The sequence below is a fragment of the Falco cherrug genome, chromosome 11 (assembly GCF_023634085.1).
Source record: "Falco cherrug isolate bFalChe1 chromosome 11, bFalChe1.pri, whole genome shotgun sequence".
NCBI classification, from domain to species: Eukaryota; Metazoa; Chordata; class Aves; order Falconiformes; family Falconidae; genus Falco; species Falco cherrug.
The window spans coordinates 9,315,515-9,338,941 of record NC_073707.1 but is presented as its reverse complement, the minus strand read 5'-3'; the positions used below and the strand labels follow the sequence as shown (position 1 = coordinate 9,338,941).

General features: G+C 41.6%; 1 protein-coding gene across 1 annotated transcript in view; it reads left to right on the top strand.

Annotated features, from left to right (window-relative positions):
* Nucleotides 1-1,856: 1,856 nt before the first annotated feature.
* The window catches only part of AMER3 (APC membrane recruitment protein 3), a 41,868-nt gene continuing 20,297 nt past the window's right edge, over nucleotides 1,857-23,427 (top strand). The window contains exons 1-2 of the mRNA XM_027808943.2: nucleotides 1,857-1,962; nucleotides 9,007-12,067. Of these exons, the coding sequence (XP_027664744.1) occupies nucleotides 9,028-12,063 (3,036 nt within the window). The 5' untranslated portion in view covers nucleotides 1,857-1,962; nucleotides 9,007-9,027 and the 3' untranslated portion in view covers nucleotides 12,064-12,067. The remainder of the gene's footprint in view (nucleotides 1,963-9,006; nucleotides 12,068-23,427) is intronic.

Below are 23,427 nucleotides of genomic sequence, written 5' to 3'. Positions count from 1 at the left end.
TCAGAAATTGTGTGCATGAATAATTTTCAAATAAAAATTCAAATAAAAAATCCAAACCCCTAGTTTTCCTAGTTTTTTTTAGACAATCATTGAAACACAAACCAGCCATCAGCCTTGAATTGGCATCAGAAGGCACATCTGATTAATTCTCATGTCTATCAGCATTTCTAACAAGCCTTGGTGTTACACTGAACAAAGAAGGACTTCAAAGTTTTAAAGGGTCCCTCTTTCCAAGAGTGCACAAAGTGGTGGTTCTCAAAAGTGACATCGCTGCAGAGCAAGGATGTACTACTTGAAAACTTGGTGGTTTGACATACCCACCACGAAGAAAGGCTTCCTACTAGATCAATACAAATATTTAATGCTGAATAAAAACATAAAATCTATTTCTAATTAATGTGTTTTCTCTCATGATTGATCTTAACCTACTTGCCAGAGCTACTAGGATTCACGCACAGCTTGTTCTTTCCTCTCACCAGTCTTTTGGTGAAGTCACACAAGGGCTTTCTACTTGTTGCAGGTTGGACTGAACCCGGCATGTTTTCCAAGATGTAACTTTCCAGTCTCTACCATTGGGGACACCTGAGTGGGTTACTGGCTGCACTCAGAGCAGGAGCACTTCTGCCTTTTTTAATGTTAACTGGCTGGTCTTTCAGGTTTAGGAGCTTAGACAGCGCCTGCTCTAGTGCTGTCTAGATGAGGGACGCTCATCTTCAGTTCATACAGAGCTGGAGGATTTCCTAAATACCTGCACAGACTGGACCTGTCTGAACTTGCTCTTCTCACTCCATCATCTGAAAGCTGCCTGTTCACTACCTTAGAGCAACTGTGATTACTAGCCCTTACATCTGAAAGGTAAACTGCCTGCAGATATGCCAGTCTGTACACAAACTACTGCGTTATCCTAGAGTACAGCTCTAAACTGCAGCTCACAGGAGAGCTACTGAAGTAGATTAAGCCACTCCTTCATGACATACACTTTTACTTTTAAGAGGTTCCTCTCATGCCCTCAACAGAGAGAGGTGTTTCAATAAGCAGGAAGGAGAAGGCAGAGGTTTTGAGAGACTGATGTAAAGGACTCAGAGGAAAGTTAATGGGGAGGGACAATCAAAACATGATCAGGTTGGAAGCCCTTCACAGGGAGAGGGCTGGGACAAGGATGCCAGCTTTATGCTTTTGTGAAATGAAAGCTCTGGTGTTTGTGATGGTAAAAACTCATCTATATAAGAAGGAATTATGTTGTAACATCAGACGTTGACTTGACTGCACACTGAAGCAGAAGTTTGGCTGTAAGAAGAATTTGATACATCATGTTTGTTGAAGGCAATATGAGGCTAACACTAGGCACTCTAGCTTAGAAATATTAACTCTCCCCTTATGCCGCTTTGCTCCCCCATGAAAACCCCTCTTAACCTCAGCATTAACAAAAGTCCTACAAAGGGTGGCACACTCCAATAATCTGCATACATTGAACAGTGAGACATCTCACTAATGTAAGAACATGTTAGGGCTGCATTTCTTGAATCCTAGTCAGAAAAAGAATAATTTGAGAAATTAAATTAATTTGGATGTGTTCCTCCTTATTTAATAAGCAGTCATATAGAGAGGAACCAAAATGCTGGCTCAGGACTCCCGAGCTTACCTTCTGGGCTTTTATTCCTTAGCAATGAAGGCATTTCCATGGCATCAAGCAGATGGCTGAAATAAGCATCTTTCCTAAATCAACCTACATGTGAAAGCCTATAATCTATGAAAGGTACGAAAAAGCTACAAGCAGGAGGAATGAGGGGGTGGGGTGAAGGAAGAAGGAGGAGGAAGAGACAGGGGGTGGAGAGTAACACTGGAGAGCAGCAGTGGTCCAACCCCTCAGAATCTGAAAAGCATCACAGGAGCCTCTGGATAAAGACCAGCCTCAGTAGCAAGGCTAGGAGACAGAGGATTTCTGCTCAGTGATAAAACATGGTGAGTAGGATTTTTGTAATCTGCCTTATTGTTTGCTCTGGTGCAATGGCATTTCCTTTGCTCTGACACTCACAGCGACTCTAAGGGAATATTATTTTGGGATGACTGCTCGGTTTTGAAGCATTGTTTTTTACTTATTTTTCCATATATCTGTCAAATATGTGCTTGTATTTATATAAATGCACATCCTGTCTTCTTTCAAAGCAATAAATTACTGAAAACAGCCAAAGCGGACAGCATTAACACTTTACTGTCTGGTACCAACAGGCTGCTGGTCAGGGCAAGTAAAAAATGCCCTGTTTCCTTCTCAGGTACACAGCGGAAATTTCTGCTCAGCTGCCTTCTCCTAGCAATAGAGTCATGACTCCATCGCTCCCTATGCAGGAGTTTATGCTGCCCTTTTACACAGTGTACTGGGAACATTTCAAGCAGTTACATTTCTTTCAGCCTCAGGTATAGAAGAAAGCTGAGTGAGGGGTGCAGAGGTTTTGTCAGAGAAGGAGCCTCCTTTTGTCATGGTCTCAGTCTCCTTCTGTCCTGCCGCACGCCGCATGCCCCATGTGGGGCTGGGGGAAGCAGTGGGTGCCACATGCAGGGCTGGGGGAAGCAGTGGGTGCTGCTGTTGCCCCAGGGGTCCCTCCTGTTGGCACACAGCAGGACAGTATCGAAACAGAGTAGAAACGCAGTAATTTTACTATGAAAAATCCTGAGCTCCACGGAACAGTTGGCAGGGCTTAAAGCTAGGTTCAGGCTTCCCTATACACATTGCTAATAAGATTAAGCATTTAGCTACACATCCTTCTAGTATTCTGCTGGGGAGTAGAAGATTTTACTTTGTGTGCTCAGTGGAATTAAGGTTGAAGAAAAACACACGGATGTGCTTTTTGCTGGTCCTCCGTGAGAAAGCCATTGCCTGACCTAAATGTGTATGCAAATAATTAGGCATCCCGGGTTACCCAAGAGAGGCAAATGATTAAGGGGAATGATAAGATACAGCCACTACCGATGATGAGAAGCGTATTCCTAATAAGAGGCATGATCTCAATGCAGGTTTGTGTGTCACACACACGTCTTTAAAAATAAACATTCTTCTGTTTCCTGAATCATGACTGTCCCTGATTACATCCTCCATCCTTTCCACGCTGTTCTTTTCTGTTTTCTAATGGAGATGAGATACTAGCAGGGCAATCAGTTATAAGTGGAAAGATGAGCCCTGCTTTAAAATCCTCTTTGGTTTTCACCATAAGAACTGTTATGTTTATTTCCTTATGAGAAACAGTGTAACAGTAATATCCTGCAGACAGGATATCACTACCCTCCAGCAAGGAAGCATTTTATTGCTTTATAATTAAAAGTCAAATTAACAGAATGGAATATATGCTGATGATTATCAATAAGTATTTCCATTACTAAATTTTATGTTCTGAGATAGAGAGTTAAGGTTTTTGACTATAAATAAACAGTCTTATTCCAAAAATACCTCTCCTCACACACTTTACTGGGAGCACCAGCTGTTCTTGATGCATTGCTAATTGATTAGATCTTAAGCATTAAAAATTAGTATCACCCACTGACTTTAAAAGTAGCTGTGGCTCTCACCACCTCATGCTTGCTTGTTTTTGCATTGTAGGACTTCCAACTGGTAACCAGCAAAAATCCTCCTGAGGTTAACCAGGCACAGGAAGGGAGAGCCTCCTAGAGCGCTCCGTTCTTTTTCCCTTTTCCATTATACAATTTCTCAGGAAATATTCTTAAAAACATTTCATCTTAAAGTGCATCCATTTTAAGCATGGTACATGTCCAAACACCTAAACCAGATAAATATTTTTCAGGAAACTGAATTATGCTACCATTTTTGTTTGGAAAGCAAGAATAGTATTTTCAAAGGTAACTCTGATACTCAGGATCTTGTCTGATTGACACAAAGCCACCTGTGAAAAAAGGATTTTGGACTTACTCCAAACTTGTATCCTAAAACATAAAAGCAGTCCAAATAGAGCCTTTTCCTTCTTTTTAAATTAAAAAAAAACCTGAAAGAGTATACAATGTTTATCAACTCTTTCATTTAATAAGAGGAAAACACTTGGAGGGAGGTGAAATTAAAGACTCCAAGTGGCATGCAGAATTCTGCTTAGCAAGAGACAGTCAGGTACCATCTCCACAACCTGCACATTTTCAGAATAATTGAATTTAAAGAAGCAGAAGGAGAGCTCCTACCTTCCCTGCAAAACAATGACTGTATTCTGAGTTTTGCTTATTTCTATCTCCAAGAGAGATACATTACACATCAAATAAGCAATAAGTGTCCACGCCAGACAGCTGATAAGATTTTGGAACAGATGAACCTTAATTATATTTTTTTCCTACTTAAGTAAAAGTAATTTTGAGCCAAACTTGCTGAAGCCAGACAGTTCATCTACATTTCCTTTTCATAATACTATTATTTCTATCCATGCAACCCTCCCTGAAGCAGATACTTCTGCTTTCCTAATAGGATGATCTTCCTAGAGTTACATACAAGAAGACTGCTCTTTTAGCTACTGACACATTAAAGCACAATCTATTTTACCTTTTCTTTGAAGATAACCTAAACAAACCCTTCCACTGTGAGATAAGCTAGTAAGATACAAGCTAATAATTTTGACACCAGCCCAAAAACCAAAGCAACGCTCTCCCCATTCCTCCAGACAGGAAGAACTGTGGACAGCTGAGCCTGGCAGAAAGCTCTGGGGGCCACAGGCAGAGGCAAGCGTGACCCCTCTCTTCTCTGACCCACATGACAGAGGCAATATCTGGACAGTTTGAATCCTGCTCCCTGCTCCTCCACCCATCTTCCTCCTGCTTCCTAACGAATATCCAACTCAGCCCCACTGCATCCCTCTTTGGCTTCCTTGTCTGTTTACTTGGCCTTAGGTACAATTTATGTCATCTGAATATGGCTCTTATTAACTTGAACAATTACCTAACTCAGTCTTGTTCAGGGCCTCATAACCCAGAACTATAAGCAATTGCTTTGACTGTCCTAACACCAATCTCCTCAGCCAACAGGAATGTGTTCATCTTCCCATTCTAAAACTTTAACTTTGTTTTAGATAAATCACAGACACAGTAAAACCTTCTGTTTTTATGAAAAGGCTATCAGACCCCCTGCACAGACGGTATAAGTTTGAGTATGAAGTATCTGCATTTTATGAGCAACATTATCCAAATTTAAACAAAAACCTTACTTCCATTATATAAGTATAAGCCCAAAATCCAGACCTAATTGCCTGCTTAGACACTTGTGAAATTCTAAACACGAGCAGCTGGTATGATCAAGACAGATAAAAGTACTGTCTACTGTAGATGGGAAATCTGGATGTGGCTGCAGATTGTTGTAATTGACAATTAAAATGTAGCCAGTATAAGATTTAATGATGTAATCTATTTAAACATGTGTTCCATAAGTAATTTCACAGGTATTAAAAAAAGAGGTCAAGTAACATTAACCAAGAAAACATCCAGAGCCTGTTGAGAGCAGAACAACCTAGCCTTAGTAGACCAACTGCCAGTTTCCACAGGTTTCTGTTCTGTACAGTGATTTTTAATTGCAAAATATATTATTTTTTGCAAAGGTGGGAATCACTCCCTTATATACCCTTTATCCCTCGTGGAAGAAGAGAGATACTGCAAGTTTAGTCCAAGAGGAGAATAATTAAAAAAGAGCAGAGACAGGCAATAGTGTAGCTCACTGCATGGGTCAAGAAATCCCAGAGAAGATGTACCATTTTTAAAATGCCTAGAATAATTTTTCACAGTATTTTTATTAGCTTTACATAACCACTGGAGGGTAACTTTCCCTTACAGCACTTCAATCTGTTTCTAACTGCACTGGTACAGCTTCCACAGTTAGAGACAGAACTTGTGTCCCTGCAGAGAGAGAGAAAAAAGTATAATGGTACACTTCATTACAGCCAAAAATGCTAAAAGTATTAATAGATATAGAAAGGGAGAAGCATCACATAAATATTTCTGTTCTATATTTGGAAAGAAGCTAATTATCATTTATATCATATGAGGATGAAGAGGTACTCATAGTATGGGAAGTTACAAAACATCATCCAAGATGAATATTTAAAAAAATCTGCAGACACTGGTAGGCTGGCCTTAAAAGCCCTCAAAGAGTTGACTGAGGAGATCTTCCCTTTCTTGGCATTCATTTTTAATAATATTTTTTATGGGGAAGATTCCTGAAGTTGTGCCAGTGTTAAAACAGAATAAGCAGGATGACACAATGAACTAGATACTAATTAGTCTGGCATGAATCCTGGGGGGAAATGAGAAAAATAATATATGGGATTAAATAGAGACATTAAACAATTAGAATACAAAATTGGTGATTATACATATAGCAGATCTCTAAAAAACCCCTCAAAAAAACAACAAACCAACTCCTAACTTATTTTTTCCTCATCAAAGGAAACTGAAAAGGTAGAACAAGCTACCATCGGTGTATCTTACATTATTGTACTACATATTTTCTCAGTTATTCAGGCCATTTGGGCTTTCATGTTAAAACTATTCATCTAATCTATAAAGAAAAAGATGAAAAACCTGAAAGTTTCTAGACCCAGTTATCAAACCAGTAGTCCATTGTGTTTCTTATCAAGGAGATACAATTCGTATCAAAGACTTCTTTATTCAAAAGATTACCTAACGACATCCTGAATTCTTAGCTTTAATAAGTTTCATACTTGGCAATAAAATGAATCCACCTCTAAAAGCCTTTTTAATGTATTGAGAGAAGAACTTTCCAAGTATGTAATTTCCTACAAAAATGACCCTTGCTTAATACTCAGAATGGGCAGAAACAGCTGTAGGACTCCAAAGAGCCCTACATAACATTGTTGTAGCGCTAGCACTTGCAATGTCACAGACCCCTAAGGAGCTTCTCAGCAGCAGGACTTCCCACAGGGACACAGTACCTACTTCTACAATTGCAAAAGGACTGAGATGTCAGACACTTTATTTTGGGGATATTAATAACTGATCTTGTGTCACCTGCTCCTGATCGTTGTCACAACTCCGCTGGAGCTCTGTGTGCTGAATTTCTTCTCAATCACACCTCACTTTTCAGAAGAGGATTGTAATCGTGTCCCAGTGACCTATTTCTAAATATGCAAAACAAGTTTCCTGCAGCATCAGTGAACTCCAGATACCTGACAGTGTAGTAAAATGTTTACTGGCTTTCATTAAGAATGCTCTGCAATACTCACATGCAGCCCCAAATCAAATAAATGTGCCAACATCTCAATCATACTGATAGACCTCCATCTATCACCACCCACCATGTATACTCTCTTCATGTTGAATATTCACATTTTACCCCTACATTTTTACCTTTTGTCACTGACCTACATTTAGCTGTAAATATTGCTAATCACCTGCTAGTTTGCAGCTCCTATGAGAAATGGGCTGTCGCTGATCAGCCTGCTGGAGAAGTGCTGCAGTTGACACAACTCCCAGATACACAGACCCAGATCCTGTGAGGTGTTGGTCAGAGAGCTGCTGTTCCCAGCAAGCCCTGGCTACTGGAAAGCCTCTGGAGGCTACTGACAGCTATTACAGTTCAAGGTAGGCTAAAGACTGCTCTAAGTTTGTACTTTAAGAGTGTACAAAGGCTAGGCTGAGTGCTGAATTTAAAATCTCCCTGGCTGTCTTTGTACTGGGCGCAGGTCTGGATCCACTGGTTTTATCTGAGGTTGTTGTCAAGGGAGTATTGGTAATTTTTCATTTCATCAGAGCTGCTACATAGTTTGTCAAGGAGTGCTAGAGATAGCACTGTGTTCTTTGTGTGTGTTGCAGAGTTCAATGGCTCTAAGTGGTTTAGTTGCATGTAAACAATTTAAAATGAGATAAATCATGAACTGAGGTTTCATTAAGGAAAGATGCAAGCACATTCTTTCAAGAACAGGACTTGGACATTTTGTCCTGCTTCCCATCCAGTAAAAATCTCGTTTCTCGAACAGCTTTTAAGAACTGCTTGCTTCTTTCCTGACCTACCTTTATGTAACTCCACTGACTTACTCAATATTCAAGTTGATACAAGATGGGAAAAGATCGGATATGTCTATGAAATAACTGCTGGAAAATTGAAAGTGTCATGGCTAAAATAATTAATGACTAATTAGATTTATGAAAACATAAACCAGATCCAATACTAAACGATATAGCAGAGTCCAAAATTGGCACTGATACAGGTAATGGAGTATTTTTAGAAACAGCTAATCAATGCACAATGCAGATTCTATGTGGCAATGCCTTAGCATGCTACATTGGTCTTTGTAAATTGGAAATGACATTTATCTCAAAAACAACAGTGATTTTCAATGTGGCATTTTTTACTTTTTCCAATAAAAGTAGTAGTGCAGAAAATGACACATTATGCTCAGGAGGAAGCAAAAACAGTAATTCAGTTTAAGCATGCTTTCCAGGGTAGTACCGAGATTTATGGATTTTCTATTCACAGGTAAGGATTATTTTAATATAAAGGAGCATCATGTGTCAAATATTTGATCCATTTTCTCAGGACATTTCCCACCTTGAGCTCTTCATTCTCCTCAAAAGTACAGATTTATGAATTGTTGCCTCCCTGATGCAGACACTTGCATATCTTAACAGTTCCTCTGGCATTGCTTTTCATGGATGCCCCTTCTACTTTCGGAAAAGAACCTCTCTCTTGTTAAAAGCCATCCTAAAGTCATAATCCTAAATCCACCCCCCCTCTTTTCTAACAGACAAAATGTTCTCTGAGCCTCAGCTACCAATCCATAATGTGTACTGTCTTCTCCTTGCTGGATCTTCCAGCCATTGCCAACTTACCTTCCGTTTCACTTGATCTGTTTCTCATGCAATACCATGAGTCAGTGATGGAAATTTCTGGTGACAAACAAAACCAGTCCTATAATGCTCAACATCCATCCCTTTGTTCCCTAGTTGTTTTCAAAGTTTACAAGTGCTAGTCACCACCCTCACCGTATTTTTGTTCTGCTGTTTTCTTGACAGAAACAGATGTGAAGAAGCAGTATGGAACTCAAGAGAGGAAAGACCTTCATAAAATCCAGTGTGCAACATGAGAAAGTGTCACCAGTGCATGCAGTTCCTATCAACAAAGATGATACAGGGAAAGACAAAAAAGTGGCTCTGGAGGAAAACCAAAGCGTACCTGAAGTCCAGCTGGCATATTTGGCCACGCACAAGAACTACAGATTTCCTACCAGAGCAGCAAGGAATGGAGCTGGTGACCACAGTCTGGAAAAAACATCCGGATCCTCCTACAAACTTGTAAGGAAGAGTAAAACCCATGACTGTGTTGCTGAGGCAGACAAAACGGAGCACTGCAGCCCCAGCAGCAGGACTTGTGAGGAAGGTTTTTCTGGAAAGGGTAAGGGTCGACTTGTCAACAGCATCAGTTTTTCAGGGATGTCCAGCTCCAGCAGCAAGAAAGAGTGTGTGGTCAGTCCCAGCCAGTCTGCATGCAGCAGTCAGATGATCGATTACAGGAACTTTGTGCCACAGATGCCTTTTGTACCAGCTGTTGCAAAAACCATTCCCAGGAAGAGGATCTCCCTCAAGAGATCCAAGAAAGGGCTCAGAGATATATTTCATATTAAAAAAAATAAACCAGACAGCCTCACGTTCCTGGTTGAGAAGGACAAGAATCTGTCCTCTCCAGGCTGCAAGAGTGAGTTTCCTGGGCGTCTTGCAAAGTATCTTTTTAAAAGTGGAGAAACGTTTGCAGGTGACAGCTTGTCACAAGACTGCTCAGACAGTGAACTGCAGTCTGACTCTTCCTATGACTGCTGCAACACCCTGTGTGAAGATGTCGCCTCACTGAAGAGCTTTGACTCTCTCACTGGCTGTGGGGAAATCTTTGCTGATGAGAGCTCTGCTCACCTGGAGCTGGAGAACAGCAAAGAAGTTCTGCTGAGACGAAGCAAGCACAAAGACAGCCCCGTCATGGGCTCTTTTCAAGGAGGTGTCGAGCAGCTGGCCTCTCCTGGCCAGAATGAGACTGTTGAATTTGCAAAGTTTTGGGACAACATCAACAAATCAGTGATGCTACATCAGAGTGCTCTGTTTGACAAGAAGTTACCGAAGATACCTGGTCCTGACATGGAAAAGGATAGAAGCCCAGCTGCTGCATCTGTGAAAGACCCCCAAGCGTCACCTGATAAGGACGGTGACAATTCCAAGGAGAGCTCCACAGAAACAGGAACACCGAAAAGTGACAACCAAGAATCCACATCCACAAGTGATGAAGGCTACTATGATTCATTCTCTCCTGGACAAGATGATGAAATGAAAGAGGCTCAGACCCCTGGGGTCCCAGGTAGATTTCCAAGAGACAGCTACAGCGGAGATGCTCTTTATGAGCTCTTCTATGACCCAAACGAAGTCAAAATAAACCCAGTCCTAGACGATGACTTGTGCACATCTGAAAGCATTTCAGAACAAGCCATTGAAATCCCTCTGTCCATTTACAGCTTTCGTGTTGGAGCTGAGGAGAACATGGCTTCCCAACCAGCTCTAGACATTATCAGCCAGGGTTTCTTCCACAGCACATGGAAAGGCAAAGAATGTTTGCTAAAGCTTTGCGATACTGAGCTTTCACTGACCATGGGGATAATAAACTGGCTGCGAAAACACGCAGGACTGGTTTCTTCCCCTGACTCTCTTCAGAGTCCTCAGTCACAGCCAGAAAAGTCTAATGATTCATCAGTCTTGCCCAGCCCTAGTCCAGAGCAGAAAGGGAGCATGGAATCTCAGCAGGAGAAACCAAGCAAGGAAGAATCTAATACATTTAACCTATGTGCATCTTTGGAGAAAAGCAAACATGCAACCCAGGCCTCTTCAGTAAATGTTACCGAAAGAGACCACAGCCTTGACTCTTGCCATAACACATCTAACCTGGATTTCCAGGAAAGGGAAGAGAGTCACCACAAGGATTCATCTACAGTGCCTGAGACTGTGGAAGCCATCGCAGCATCAAGTTATGCATCACAATCACAGGCTAATGGAGACAATCTGCAGACATCTTCAAATGAAAATGAGAAGGCAACAATTTCAGAAGGATGTGAGACATCTGGAGATAAAAACCCACTGCCAGAAAAGCTGAACAAGGAGAGTGGCTCTCAATGCTCTGAAACCCCTTCGTTAGATGATAATCACGAAGTAGAATCATGTTACTCCTATAAGACTGCTGCGACCTCACTCCTGGATCCCCTCGAGAGGGAGGACAGAAATAAATCAATGTATCACTCTCTCTCTATTTCCTGTGACAAACCACTGCAGCCTCTTACTCTCAGACGCTTCCAGAGCTACATCAGCCCCACACCAATGGAGAGCAGCACTAACATAGTGCAGCTCTTAGAGCACTGTGTAACACAAGTGGCATCATTAAAAATCAGCTATGAAAACAAGCACTTGGAAGACAAATGCATTGGGTATGAAATGAATAATATAATTCGTAAAATGTCTCAGTACAAAAACAAGTTATCGTTGCACAATGAATGCAACTGTATTGCCCAAAATCCAGAATACTCCAGTATTCCTAGCACAAACCAATATAACTATGAGACAAGTTTCCAGTCCAGCAGTCTATATCATTTGAAGCAAAATGGGGAGCAAATTTTCTCTGAAGATGAGAAAAGAAAAGCAAAAATCCTAGAGGAGGTCTCTAGAAGCAAGTTAAATTTCAAATATGCCCATCTAAATAATCAAGCGCTTTCCTATTTAAAAGACTTCACATTTGATCTCAGTTCAAGTGACTCTGCCCCTGCTACAGCTCTTAGCAGACCAACATTTTTACCTCTCTTTAACTCCGTCTGCTCAGACATACCTGCTACTTTTTCACAAGCCGCAGACAGCACCACTGACTCCCTAGTTGACTCGCTGCAGCCTAAGGAGGCCAAGCAGTGCAGCTCAGGGCCATGGAGTTATGCAGAGACGCCCTGCAGGGGTCTGGCTGGAGGGAGCGCCCTGTCCCCTCACCCAGAGGCAGGCAGCAACCCCGGACACAGCAGTGACAGGGAAGAACTACCAGTAACACACCGGCATTGAGAAGGTGAGTGATTATGGGAAGTCTGAAATTAAATGTGAAATAAGTAACATCTGTTTCCTTTTCAGAGAGGGACCCTTACAGCAGACAAGTCTGATATATACTCAGGTTTTCTCAGTTTTCCACTTTCATTGATCTTAACCTTCACTTCAGCATGGTAGTTAAAAGTAATCAGATTTTAAATTACACGATTGCCCAAACCAGGAGCCACATATAGCAGGTACCACATTCACTGGGTCTTACAATTCCCATGCAAAAGATGAAGCCCCGTCTTCCACCCAGGTACAGCAGTTTTCATATCAGCTGAAGCAGGGAAATTTTTTCCTTCTCCCAGTTCAGGATCTGCCGTGTTTGGAGCAACACAGTGGAAATGGCTGCCTGGCCACAGACTGAGCAGTATTCAGCTCACATTCTTTACTACCAGGTCATGAAATCCTCTTGCTACATAATGATAGCATAAAAATTATGCCCTGCTTCCCCTCTGGACTGGTAACTGGATATTAGACAGAGGTCTCTACTGCAGTCCTGATGGGTGAGCTGCTACACAGAGGGTCACACAAGAAAGCCAGCGATCTGCAATGTTAAGTCACAGGGCAGACAGACGTACCCTGTTCTGCAGTTGCATATGTATGGTGTGCCCTTAAGCACAAGGGAAAGCCCATAATACTGTGCTGCTGCTGCTACGCGTGCCAAAAGGGTGTTCTTCCTTCTTGCAAGCCTGAAGTCCCTCTCCAGCAGGTGCAGCTGGTCTCTGGCCAAACTGTGCTGTGGTAGAGAAAGAGCTGAAGCCAAGGCACATGCACATGCACGCAAGGCTTGACAGGCTTCTCAACAGAGGGATTATAGGGTCTGTGCTGCACCTCAAAATTCTGAAAATTCTTGAGCCACATTTACATAGTATAGGGAGATCCAGAATTTGGTGTCTGACATAGGGTGAGAAACACTTCTGCTGTAAAACAGAAAAAGCTGATCAAGTACACAGACTGGTTCAAATTTGCCTGTCACACAAGGCTTTAGGCCAGAGCAGGTACTATCTGTACAGACTGCTCCGACTCTGTGCCAGCTGGGAAATCCTCTGTTGTCCAGTTGCTGAGAGGAATCTGTCACATAAAACTTTTGTAATTTCTCTATAACATGCCCTGCCAAATGTGACAGATAGGCTGGACTCTGCCCAGCCGTGGTGCTCTGAGAGGGAGCCTTTGGAGGTTGTGGTAGATGGAGAGGAGGGTGCAGCAAGGGCCAGGATAGAGAATTAAGGAACAGGTCATTACTGAACAGAGGACCCAGCCATCGCAACACTTGGCTCTTGCTGCTCAGAGCAGTGCGACTGCTTTCTGGTCATCTCTAAAGGCTTCCCAAGCTGCACAAACTAAAAAGGACAGTGTTTCTCTCTGCATTAGGCAAAACCACCCTTACATTTCCAAGTCTTGGGAGATTCAGCCACCCACTTTGATATTTACATCTTTGTGAAAGTGCCCTTTCCCACTAGCAAGTCTCCCATTGCAGGGAGGGTTATTTTTCAGGGGTCTGCGTGAATTTAAGGGCCAGAGACTGTCAGTCTTCAATACTCTTTACTAACACATCGTCTAGTTACAGCTCATCAGTGAATTAGGTTTTCCTCTAATGAACAAAGTGCTTTTGGTTTTTCCCATTTTTGTTGCAAACAATGCTGACTAGCAAGACACCTTCTTATGTCACCAGAGTTTTGGGCAGAACTTGCCACTGAAGGACACAGCATAGTTGTTACAACCACTTGCATCTTTTAGATTATTTCTGAAATCAAGGAAAGGTTTGTGGTCACAGCTAGTATATGTATGAAACCAGTGCTAGGCACAACTTTTTAGGAACAGCAGATCAGTGTATACATTGGCCTGCTATTTTTAGTTTGTTGTGAATATTAATCCACAGGGTATTGTTAAAAATATCCCTGCCTTCACAGGCTAGGAATGCAAAGGGATTCTAATTTTGAGGAGTCATTTTCTAGTAGAAACAGAGAAGGGAGTCATAGCTGCCATGACTGTCAGAAGTGGTAATAGACTGTATCTTTGTATTGTACAAGACGTACCACAAGCAGACATTACTGGATTTGGGGCACTTTCTGCTGCATTGTATTAAATGGCAGCTGCTGTATGCCACCGTGTGTCAGCACTGACCTGCAGTACCTTGCAGTGTCAGGAATGTGGCACAGTTCACATGCTAGCACCTGAGCCGCAGAGAGAAGACAGTTCACTTTTTTGTTTTCCAAAAGGGATCTGCTGATTTTGGATAGCAGTTTCTGTAACAGTAAAATTAATGGCATTTTAAAATATAGATTGGATTTGCATATTCATAAAATGACTTGGGGGAATGCTCTCGTTTCAAGGAATTATTTCACTACAGGCTTGCTGTTTAATTTCTTACAGAAAAACATTTTTGACTATAATTAAAATGGCATTTAACATAGTTAAACAGCTATGGTGACAGATACAAACACAGCCATGTGACTGTGTTTTCCTACCCAGCATCTTCTTGCCTGCCCACATTAACAGATGGCCTACAGGTTGGCCGGAAATACTAGTTTTTTCAAAAGTGACTCAGGATCTTTGCCTTAATCACAGGGGTGGTAGTGTAAGAGAGGCAAAATACAAACATGGTATCACTCTGTCTCTATGGAGACAGACATCATCAAGAAATACTCCTACACTGGACATGACTGTGCAAATCCCAAGAACTTATACATGAAGAATGCTCCAAAGGTCACTGTTTTAAAATACCACACTTGGGAGCTGTGAGAGAAGTGACAGATCTAGAGGTGTTCTGCTTCGTCCCTCAGAACCAATGCTGCATAAGCAGCTCCAATGCAGCCCCTGCTCTTCCCATGGGCTCCCAGGCCTGACCTGGAGGAGCTGGGAAGGAAAATGTCAACTTTCTTACCATTTATCATGGGGCAGAGGAAAAGCTGATATCAAAAGCCATTCAAATCTCCAGGTTTTGTCACCCCCATCTCCAGATGTCCCAGCACCCACAGTAACAAATGAGCCCATCTTCTCTGCTCCAACTAGTGTGCGTGGTTCCCCCGAGCCATGCCTGGTCTCTGGTGCTTCTCTACCCTGCTGAACGCAGAGGCACACCTCTGGTGAAGAAAGGTAGAAGAAGTGCCAGTCCCAGCTCCAGTTCTGTTTCTCCCTTCCCTGGCATTTTAGAGAAAAATTTGCAAATGCCTCATATCTGAGCTTACCAGGAATTTGATCCCTGATGGTAAAGGTACCCCAGAGGCAAATGGCGTCCTTACATGAGGATACAGAAGGTGGAAATTACCAGTAGGAAGTGCAATGAAAGGCATAATTTTCATTCTTCAGTATTGAAAGTCTAGGACTTGGGAAGCAAATGCAGTCCATCCCCTGAATATGGGATTTGTATATTCATGGACCATAGAAACCAAGCTGCAGAACTTTGTGCTTTTGGACTAGATATTTTCCAGCAGAAAACTCTTTTCATCAACAAGGGAACACTGTTGTAGAGCACCACATTGGGATGTCTTTTTCTGGCCATTAAAATCTCTCTGGAAGTGACTGGACAGACAACAACACTGCATGTCATAGCAACCAGACACAGGTAGAACAAAGCACTCCCTGCAAACAACAGCATTTCAGACCACTGAGCCATTTCTACCAGGGTTTGAACTGCATCTTCCCTTAACTGGTAGACGTGGCAGAGCAACAAAAAACACGTGTGCTCCCAGCAATATGTGCTCACTTAATTCAAATGCTGAAGCACTACTTTATACACCAGTTGAAGCTTTTGAATGTGTTTCAGTGATAGCACTAAAAGGAACACATTGCAATAAGCTTGCCCTCAGGTCAGAAAAAAAAAAAGATAACTGTCAATCAAAGAGGGATTGCCATAATAGATAGGGCAGCTGTAGATAAAAGACGACAGTATGGCAAACATGTTTGCTGTAATCAAGGAACTGAGATTCAGAAGCAGATAAAATACAGCCTAGACACTGCAAAATGATAGAGGAATGTGTATCTGATCCTCACCAACTGAAGAGCTACTCGCAGTCTAGGCAATTTTTGTAATGCTTTTTATTCCCTCCTGGTTCAACTTCATTCCCTCCTTGTTTAACTTTATTTCCTCTGTCTTAAATAAGGTTGCATTCCTCTCAGACAGATAGTTCTCTACCTGCCAGGCATAGGGAAGGCAGACTGCAGTATTTGGATTTGTTAAAAAGGAAAAGCAAAGCGGATTGGTAATTGTCTGATAAAACTATGGTATTGTTGCTTGAAATAGCCAGAGAGATGCCTTAATAGGTGAAAAAATAAAGGAAGAAACCCTCTACATACAGCAGGGAAAGTGTATGGTAACACGTTCAAAGCCCGGGACAAAAAAAATCTATGTATTGCCATGTTCCTTCCACGGCATAGCGAAGAGGTTGTTTCTCAAGTCTCACATGATGAAATGTAAAAACAATGAAGTGCAGCGACAGCCAGCACATTTTCTGCATTGGAAATGCCTCTGGCTCTGAAACATACACCTTTATAATGTGAGTTGCCCAGATCATCTTGCACTGAACCAGATACTGAAATGTCATCTGACAGCCCACCAGCCACACGTGCACACACATGCAAGTACATACACACAAGCTCCTGTTCAGACAAATGCATCACAAAGTACAGATGTACTGTTTGTCACATAGGGTACCACAGAAGCAAAGAGCAGGGAGACAGAGGTGACAGGCCACTGCCTCTGCTAATACATTTGAGTGTTAGTCACCATGTGCCCAGATACTTGGGCTAAATGCTAAATTACACAATTTTCTCCTTCATTAAACACTATTGCTTCTGGACTTAGCTCTGTCTCACTGTACTGTCTTCATGGGACTTTGTCATCGATGCTTACTCTACCCCAAATCAGAATTCTATCATGAGGAAGAAATGTTCTTTCCAGATTATTTGCTAGAGAAGGGTTTTTCAACAGTTATCAGCACAGATGATCTCTTAAATGGGAGATGCACTAAAATGTTGTTAAATGTGTTTCATTTTAAAACTGAAGAAATTGATTTGCTGCTTTACCCACTACTGCAGTAGGATGGTTTCCATGGATACAGTCTGATAGGGACTCTATTTTTCCCCTCTTGACAACAGTACAGAAAGCTAAATTCTCATCTTCATTGCACCAGCATAAATTTGAAGCCAGGGGAACAATTCCCAGACTTAACCCTGAGAGCAAAAGTTGGCTCCCACTCTCCTTCAGCCTTGATTTTGAGATTTTCAGGCGGATGGCAATGAAGAGAAAAAAGAAAGAGAAAGCAGTTTCTGTGGACAACAGCATGGGCTGAAGGACAGGTCACACGAAACAAACACAGTGCCTTTGTATGAGAAATGGAGAGACTTCAAGGCAGAATGCAAACAAATTAACTGCTTATTTAAAGACTTAGTGTCTTGCTTGACACAACTGCACAAATACAAGTCAGGTTTTGGCTACAGAAGTTTGGCTATAGAAGACTTTATAATTATCTGCATAGGATTGGACCAAATATCACCCCATTTGTTTAAATGAAGGGATGGATCAGTTGTTACCATTCTGAAGAAAACCTGCCTCACTTCTGTTTTGCTGTGGTGGCCAGGAAGGCATAAGGGTGGGAAGAAGAGGGATGCAAGAGACTAGTATCCTGCCACAGAGCAGGTCTCTTCATTCAAACAGGAGAGAATCTTGCCCAATCTGGAGCACAGTCATGGAGACACTGAATGCAAAGCAGATCCTCAGCTCAAGAATGCTCTGTACAAACCTGATAGCATTTATACTCACCAGCCAGCAAGTAAAAAAAAAAAAAAAGAGTAGCAGGAAAAGCCTGGTAGCCTCAGCTTTTTGGACCTCAAGTGTAAAATCTCTGGTTCTGTTCATCCCATCAGAACATGCAGAGAAGGGTAGAACCAGAGTCCTCCAAAACAAAACTGCATCCTGCCTCTGCCAATGGACTGCAGTTGGTGCTTGGAAAAGGGAGTGTCAGAAACAGAGTAAATGGAGAATTTTGAAACCTCAAATTACCAACTTCCTATTTTCTGGCAGCAGCACTCTCTCAGCTAGACAGTGGCTCCTCCTGGATGTCTGGGTTTAGCACTCCCTTTTCCGAACTCAATTAAGCATACAAACTTCAAAGCCTTCTAATTTGTGTTACAAACCTTTACTTTGTTTTGTGTGTGCCTTTTGGGCACCTCTTAAAATCTGATGTCTATTGTGCTGTATGTATCAATTTAGCTTTGTAAAACTTCCAAACTGTTCCTATTGAATTTCCTCCTTTTCTGTCATCTATTTGTCTCCAAAACAGGCACTGTCTGTTTTGTGGCCTGGCAACACCTGGGAGATTATGGACACTGCTGTGATCGTATATTCAGGGCAGAGGCCATGCTTCAGTATGTAGGTCTGGAGTCTCTATGTAAACAAAGACTGATAGTTCGGGGAGACAGAAAGCACAGAAATCCTCAGCACCAGTGTATTTCTTGCATTTTCCTCAAAAAAACCACCCAAAACACCCACAAAAAACCCAAAACAACCCAAAAGAACAAAATCAAAACCCAAACCAAAATATTTTATATCTCGCTCAAGTAAGGGCAAAAAAAATGACCACCAGTGAAAGGCATGAAGCACTGTTGTCACGAGCCAGTGCTTATAAACAGTAGCACAGGGAGCCTGCACTCCTTTAAGGAAATGTCCAAAACGAACACAATTCCCCATCAGGTCTTACGGAAAGCTGTTCTGTTTTAAGCAAACTCCTTGTCAGTTCTTCAAGAAAGGCCAGACTGCATACATCTGGTGTGGCAAGTTTCTTATGCTATTCAGGTCTTGGGGACAGCATCTCATTTACATTTGTATGTGAGAAAGATGTTCATAGTTCTTGGACAGCAATACAGCTCCAGGTAGAGAGAAGCAAAAAAGTACTGTACATTAGACTTTTCCCTATGGAGTAAAGCATTAATGCACTGTGGCAGGCCTATTCAGGTAAAGCTTAAAAGATCTTGTGGCACTTAATGATAGTGAAAGCCACCAACGACAACTGCACAAATGACACCATGATAGTGCAGCCAGCAAGTTTGTGTCTTCCCACAATCAGCAATCCTCTCATCTAAGGGGAAACTGTCAGCCTGCAGGTCAAGATACAGGGAAGATTATTGGAGATCCAAGAAAAAGGAAGGTCGTCTTTGTCCTTATCTCTGATTGAATGATTCTCATTTCACAACAGAGAACAAGGTAGGAAAATGCAGATTGCATTGCCCCATCTCCTTTTTACTAGTCTTCTGTATATGTGATACTTTCCAGATCTGCCTCAATTTCCTTTCATGACAACCTTCCCTCTAACTTGCCCCAAACAGGCTCAACTCTTTCTTCTCACATGCTGTACATTCCTTCTGCTCCTGCTTGGCGACCGAAACTACAACAGCCTTTTCCTTCACCCACATGCTTGCCAAGCTGACACCTCCTCGAAGCTCACTACCCCTCCCAAACAATTCTCCCCACCCTCAAGAGCCTGGAAACTCCTTTTCAGGCAAGCAGCCTCCTCCCCAGACTCATGAGATCCTTGCATCCCCACCTGACTGCCTGAGTCTGAAGCAGTGGGGAACAGCTGGGAAAGGAATTTCACACAAAGGAAGCAAAGTGATAATTTAAAACTGGCCCTTTGCGATCACAGGCTCCTCTCCTCCCCATTTCATTCTGCAAAGAAAATGTGCTGACTCTGCAGAATCCCAACCTGCAGTGTGTTGTAAATGATTATGTACAAAATGAAAATTGAGTGCTCAGCACACTATGAGACCAGGCAGGCTTGCACAGAACTCGCAGCATCATGCCCACAAAAGTCATTCAAGCTTTGTTTAACTCCAACAGCAGCCACAGAACTGAGCCTTGGGTCCTGTGCTTTGGTCACATTAATAGAGGTGTATACAGTGACTGAAGGACACAGAGGTGGGAGAATCAGAACCTAAGTTTAGGCAGGATTAAGGGGGTTTGTCCTCCCCAAACCCCTTTGTTATGTTTTTCCATCCCACAGTCAACAGAGGGAGGAAAAAAAAACCCCAAGCTAAGGTGGCTTCTGAGCTGTGATACACAATCAGGGAGATGTTTGCAGAGCAATCAATGGCAAAACAAATTCTGTCTGACTTCAGTAAGGCTGGATAGGGAGCCTTATTTACAGCAGGAGACAAAACACGGCATCAGAAATTTTCACAGCTCCAGCTTTTCAGGGGAGATTGTGCCGTCTGTTTTCAGCTGCATTTTTAGGAAATAATTGATTGGGTGTTAGCCTTAATTAACCCTGTCGCAGCTGCATTTCTGAAAAAAGGGAAGGTTGTATTTTACACAAACATCAAGTGGGGCTTGTCAGTGGCAGGAAAAACACTGAGGAAAAGCAGCAGCTCTCCCATCGGTGTACTTTAAATAGATGATGTTGCAGTTTGTGGCTCCTGGAGAAACACAATCCCAATCTCCCTTTCTTACACATTCTGTCTTCCCTCAAACATACAGGCAAGTTGGATTTTGCTCCGAAAACAGCACTAAGTAGAAAAAAGCACTGTTGCTATAGCAACCAGCTCCTGAAACCCATTTATAATTAAGATGGTGGTCTAACCACCTACAAAATACATCTTGCAAAACCCCCAAGTTTACAGCTTGCTGAGTAACAACTGAATGTTTTTACAGTGAGTCTATCTGATCAGGGCAAGGTTGGTTAAGTTAGTTTGCAAGAGTGAATAGGTATTTGGAAGTAGTTTGCTACTGAGACAGCAAAAAAGATGCCAGGAAACAGCAGGGTTGCAATTTAAGGCTTTTTTGCTAGATTTCTTAAAGCTTCAATCAATAACAAGATAGTGCTTGAATCATCTCAGCTCTCAAAATTACTCTTCAACTATTATCTGTAAAATTTCGGAACACCTAATGAATCATACTTACAAATTTAAAAATACCCTTAACATTTTTACACAATTCAAAAGCTGTTTTACTTTAAACTTATGTAATAAAACTAATTAATGATTTTTCTGTTAGAGAAAGGCATGTTTATATTCAGTGTTTATTAAAGGAGATGACAGCTAGACTGTATGATTGAGTCTAATCCTTGAAACAAATTAAGAATGGATGAAGTTCATTTAAAAATGACATTTATTGCCAATTGAGAATTGTATGATGCAAATGACAGAAATGTGAAGGCTTTCTCTTATGAGATTTTATATAGATAAACAAACATAGACACTTAAAAGGAAGAATTCTTTCTATTGCTCCCTTGACCTCTCAACCTTACACATTTTATATTATTAAAGGGAGTGTACCCATAAGTGTATAGAGAAATTGTAATGCCCTTGACCCACAGTGATTCAATCAAATAGCCATTAAACTATACAAACATAAAATGCTGGGACAGTTTATTGTTTCCCAAGTAAGACTAGTCTCTATTGCAGTATGTTTCAAACTTACTTAATTGAAGGGCTGTTTAGGCTTTGAAATATTAAAAAATTTCCAAAGATGAAGCAGGCTTTTAAAAGAAGTCCAGAGACCATGCAACTTTCATTTACCTAAATAAAATTTAGTCTAAATATTGATTGTTCATGCTTTACTTCCATTTTCCTACTTTTTGTTTGTTTTCTTTGAAAAATGTTTATTTTTCTCTTTATTTTCTCAACCGTTTTGCTAGCCATGTTCTAACATTTTATGGACCAGTAGTAACCTCAGAACCTCAAACAGCAAACTGCTGCTCTGTAGTACAATTCTAAGCCCTCCAAAAATTATAGATTTCATGATCAGAAAAGGAAGGTTCCACCTTCCTAGTCACCTTCCAATAAAAGTTTTTTCTAGCTTTGTTTTATCCTTTATCATCCACCAATGCCTACCATAACACCCTTCCCATTCTGCTGTTCCTCTCTATGCCTTAATTGCATTTTAGGGAAGCTGTATTTTTGCAGAGCCAAATCCTGTATTTCATTTTCAACCTGACAACCAGTAAACACCATTAGGAATTTTCATTCATTTAAATTGATAGGATATTGCTCCTAATACCTGTGGGATGTCCTCAGAAATCCCCATGTACGCTCATATGAACTGTGCTGCACTGAGCTCTGTTCTGCCTCCCCAGATCAGAAGGGTAGAATTCTTCCCTGATCTGAAACATGACCTATGTCAGGAGGTATGCTATCTTCCTTTATTTGCTAAAGAAAAAATGAAAAAGTCTATAATTGCAGTAACTATTATTGGGTACTAACTATTCTTGGCCTAATCCTGAGCAGCAGAGTGACCTCAGCTGTATTTTGGCTTCTCTAGAGATAGGTGATTGAACTTCCAAGTTGCTCACGCTGTCAGACAGTGCTGCCCCCCCAAAAAAAGAAATAAAAAAGACAAGAGCAACCAGTTTCTCCATTTCTTTGTCTAACATTATACCTTGCAGTCTACCAAAACAAATGGAAAACAAGGCAATTCAAATGAATGTACATAAATCACCTGGCTGGATATAGACTATATTTATGATTTTTCACCTAGCGAATATAAAAATCTTTATGCTGAAAGTAACAGCAAATAATAAATCATTACATTTACCATGGTTATATAGTTCAAGCTTTAGAGATAAATTCTTGGAAAGTACAACCAGTCTGCTGTAGGAACATACTCTAAAACTATGTACTTTACTACTGCTACCCAGAAAAGGCCTGGGGGATACGGGCAGAAGAGAACTGTAACAGGACAGCTGGGTTACCTGTACTGAGAACCAAGCAAGCCAGCAATGAGCAATCAGCAGAGGAAGGAACACAGTCCCTTGCAGGCCAGCAGCACCACTTGGCTTGGGCAGGATGAATGTTGCATACCAGATGGTCCTTTTTGCAATTCAGGAAGCCACTAATACGATTCCAAAATGGAGGTGGTGGCCAGACCTCCTGTGCTGAGCTACAGGTACTGTAGCTGAGCTGACACTGAGGAAGGAAGTTAAAGGAATGTTGCAAGCTGTATAATCTTAAAAAGGGCAATGAAAAATTTTATGAATTACTGTATCTGGGAAACCTACAAGTGAAACATTGGCAACAACCTAAGCAGCATAATTTAGCTATCCTATAGGCACTTCTGTTACACTCCTCAGGATCACATACCTCTTTTCTGCATATGCCCAGGATATACAGGCAGTGTGCAAGACAGTTGGTCCTCCCCAGTCAATACAACATCTGTTTCTGTGTTCCTGAAAGGCACAGGTTTCTTCAAGCGCTTTTTAGTGGACTGGAAAGATCTGGATAGTGGAAAGAATACAGACAGGCTTTTGAGAGGGCACCGCAGTAGGAGAAAACATTTTTCACATGGAAGAGCTTCCATCTGGCCTGGCCTGCTACAGCAGCTAAGAAACCCAGACAAACCTACGTTCT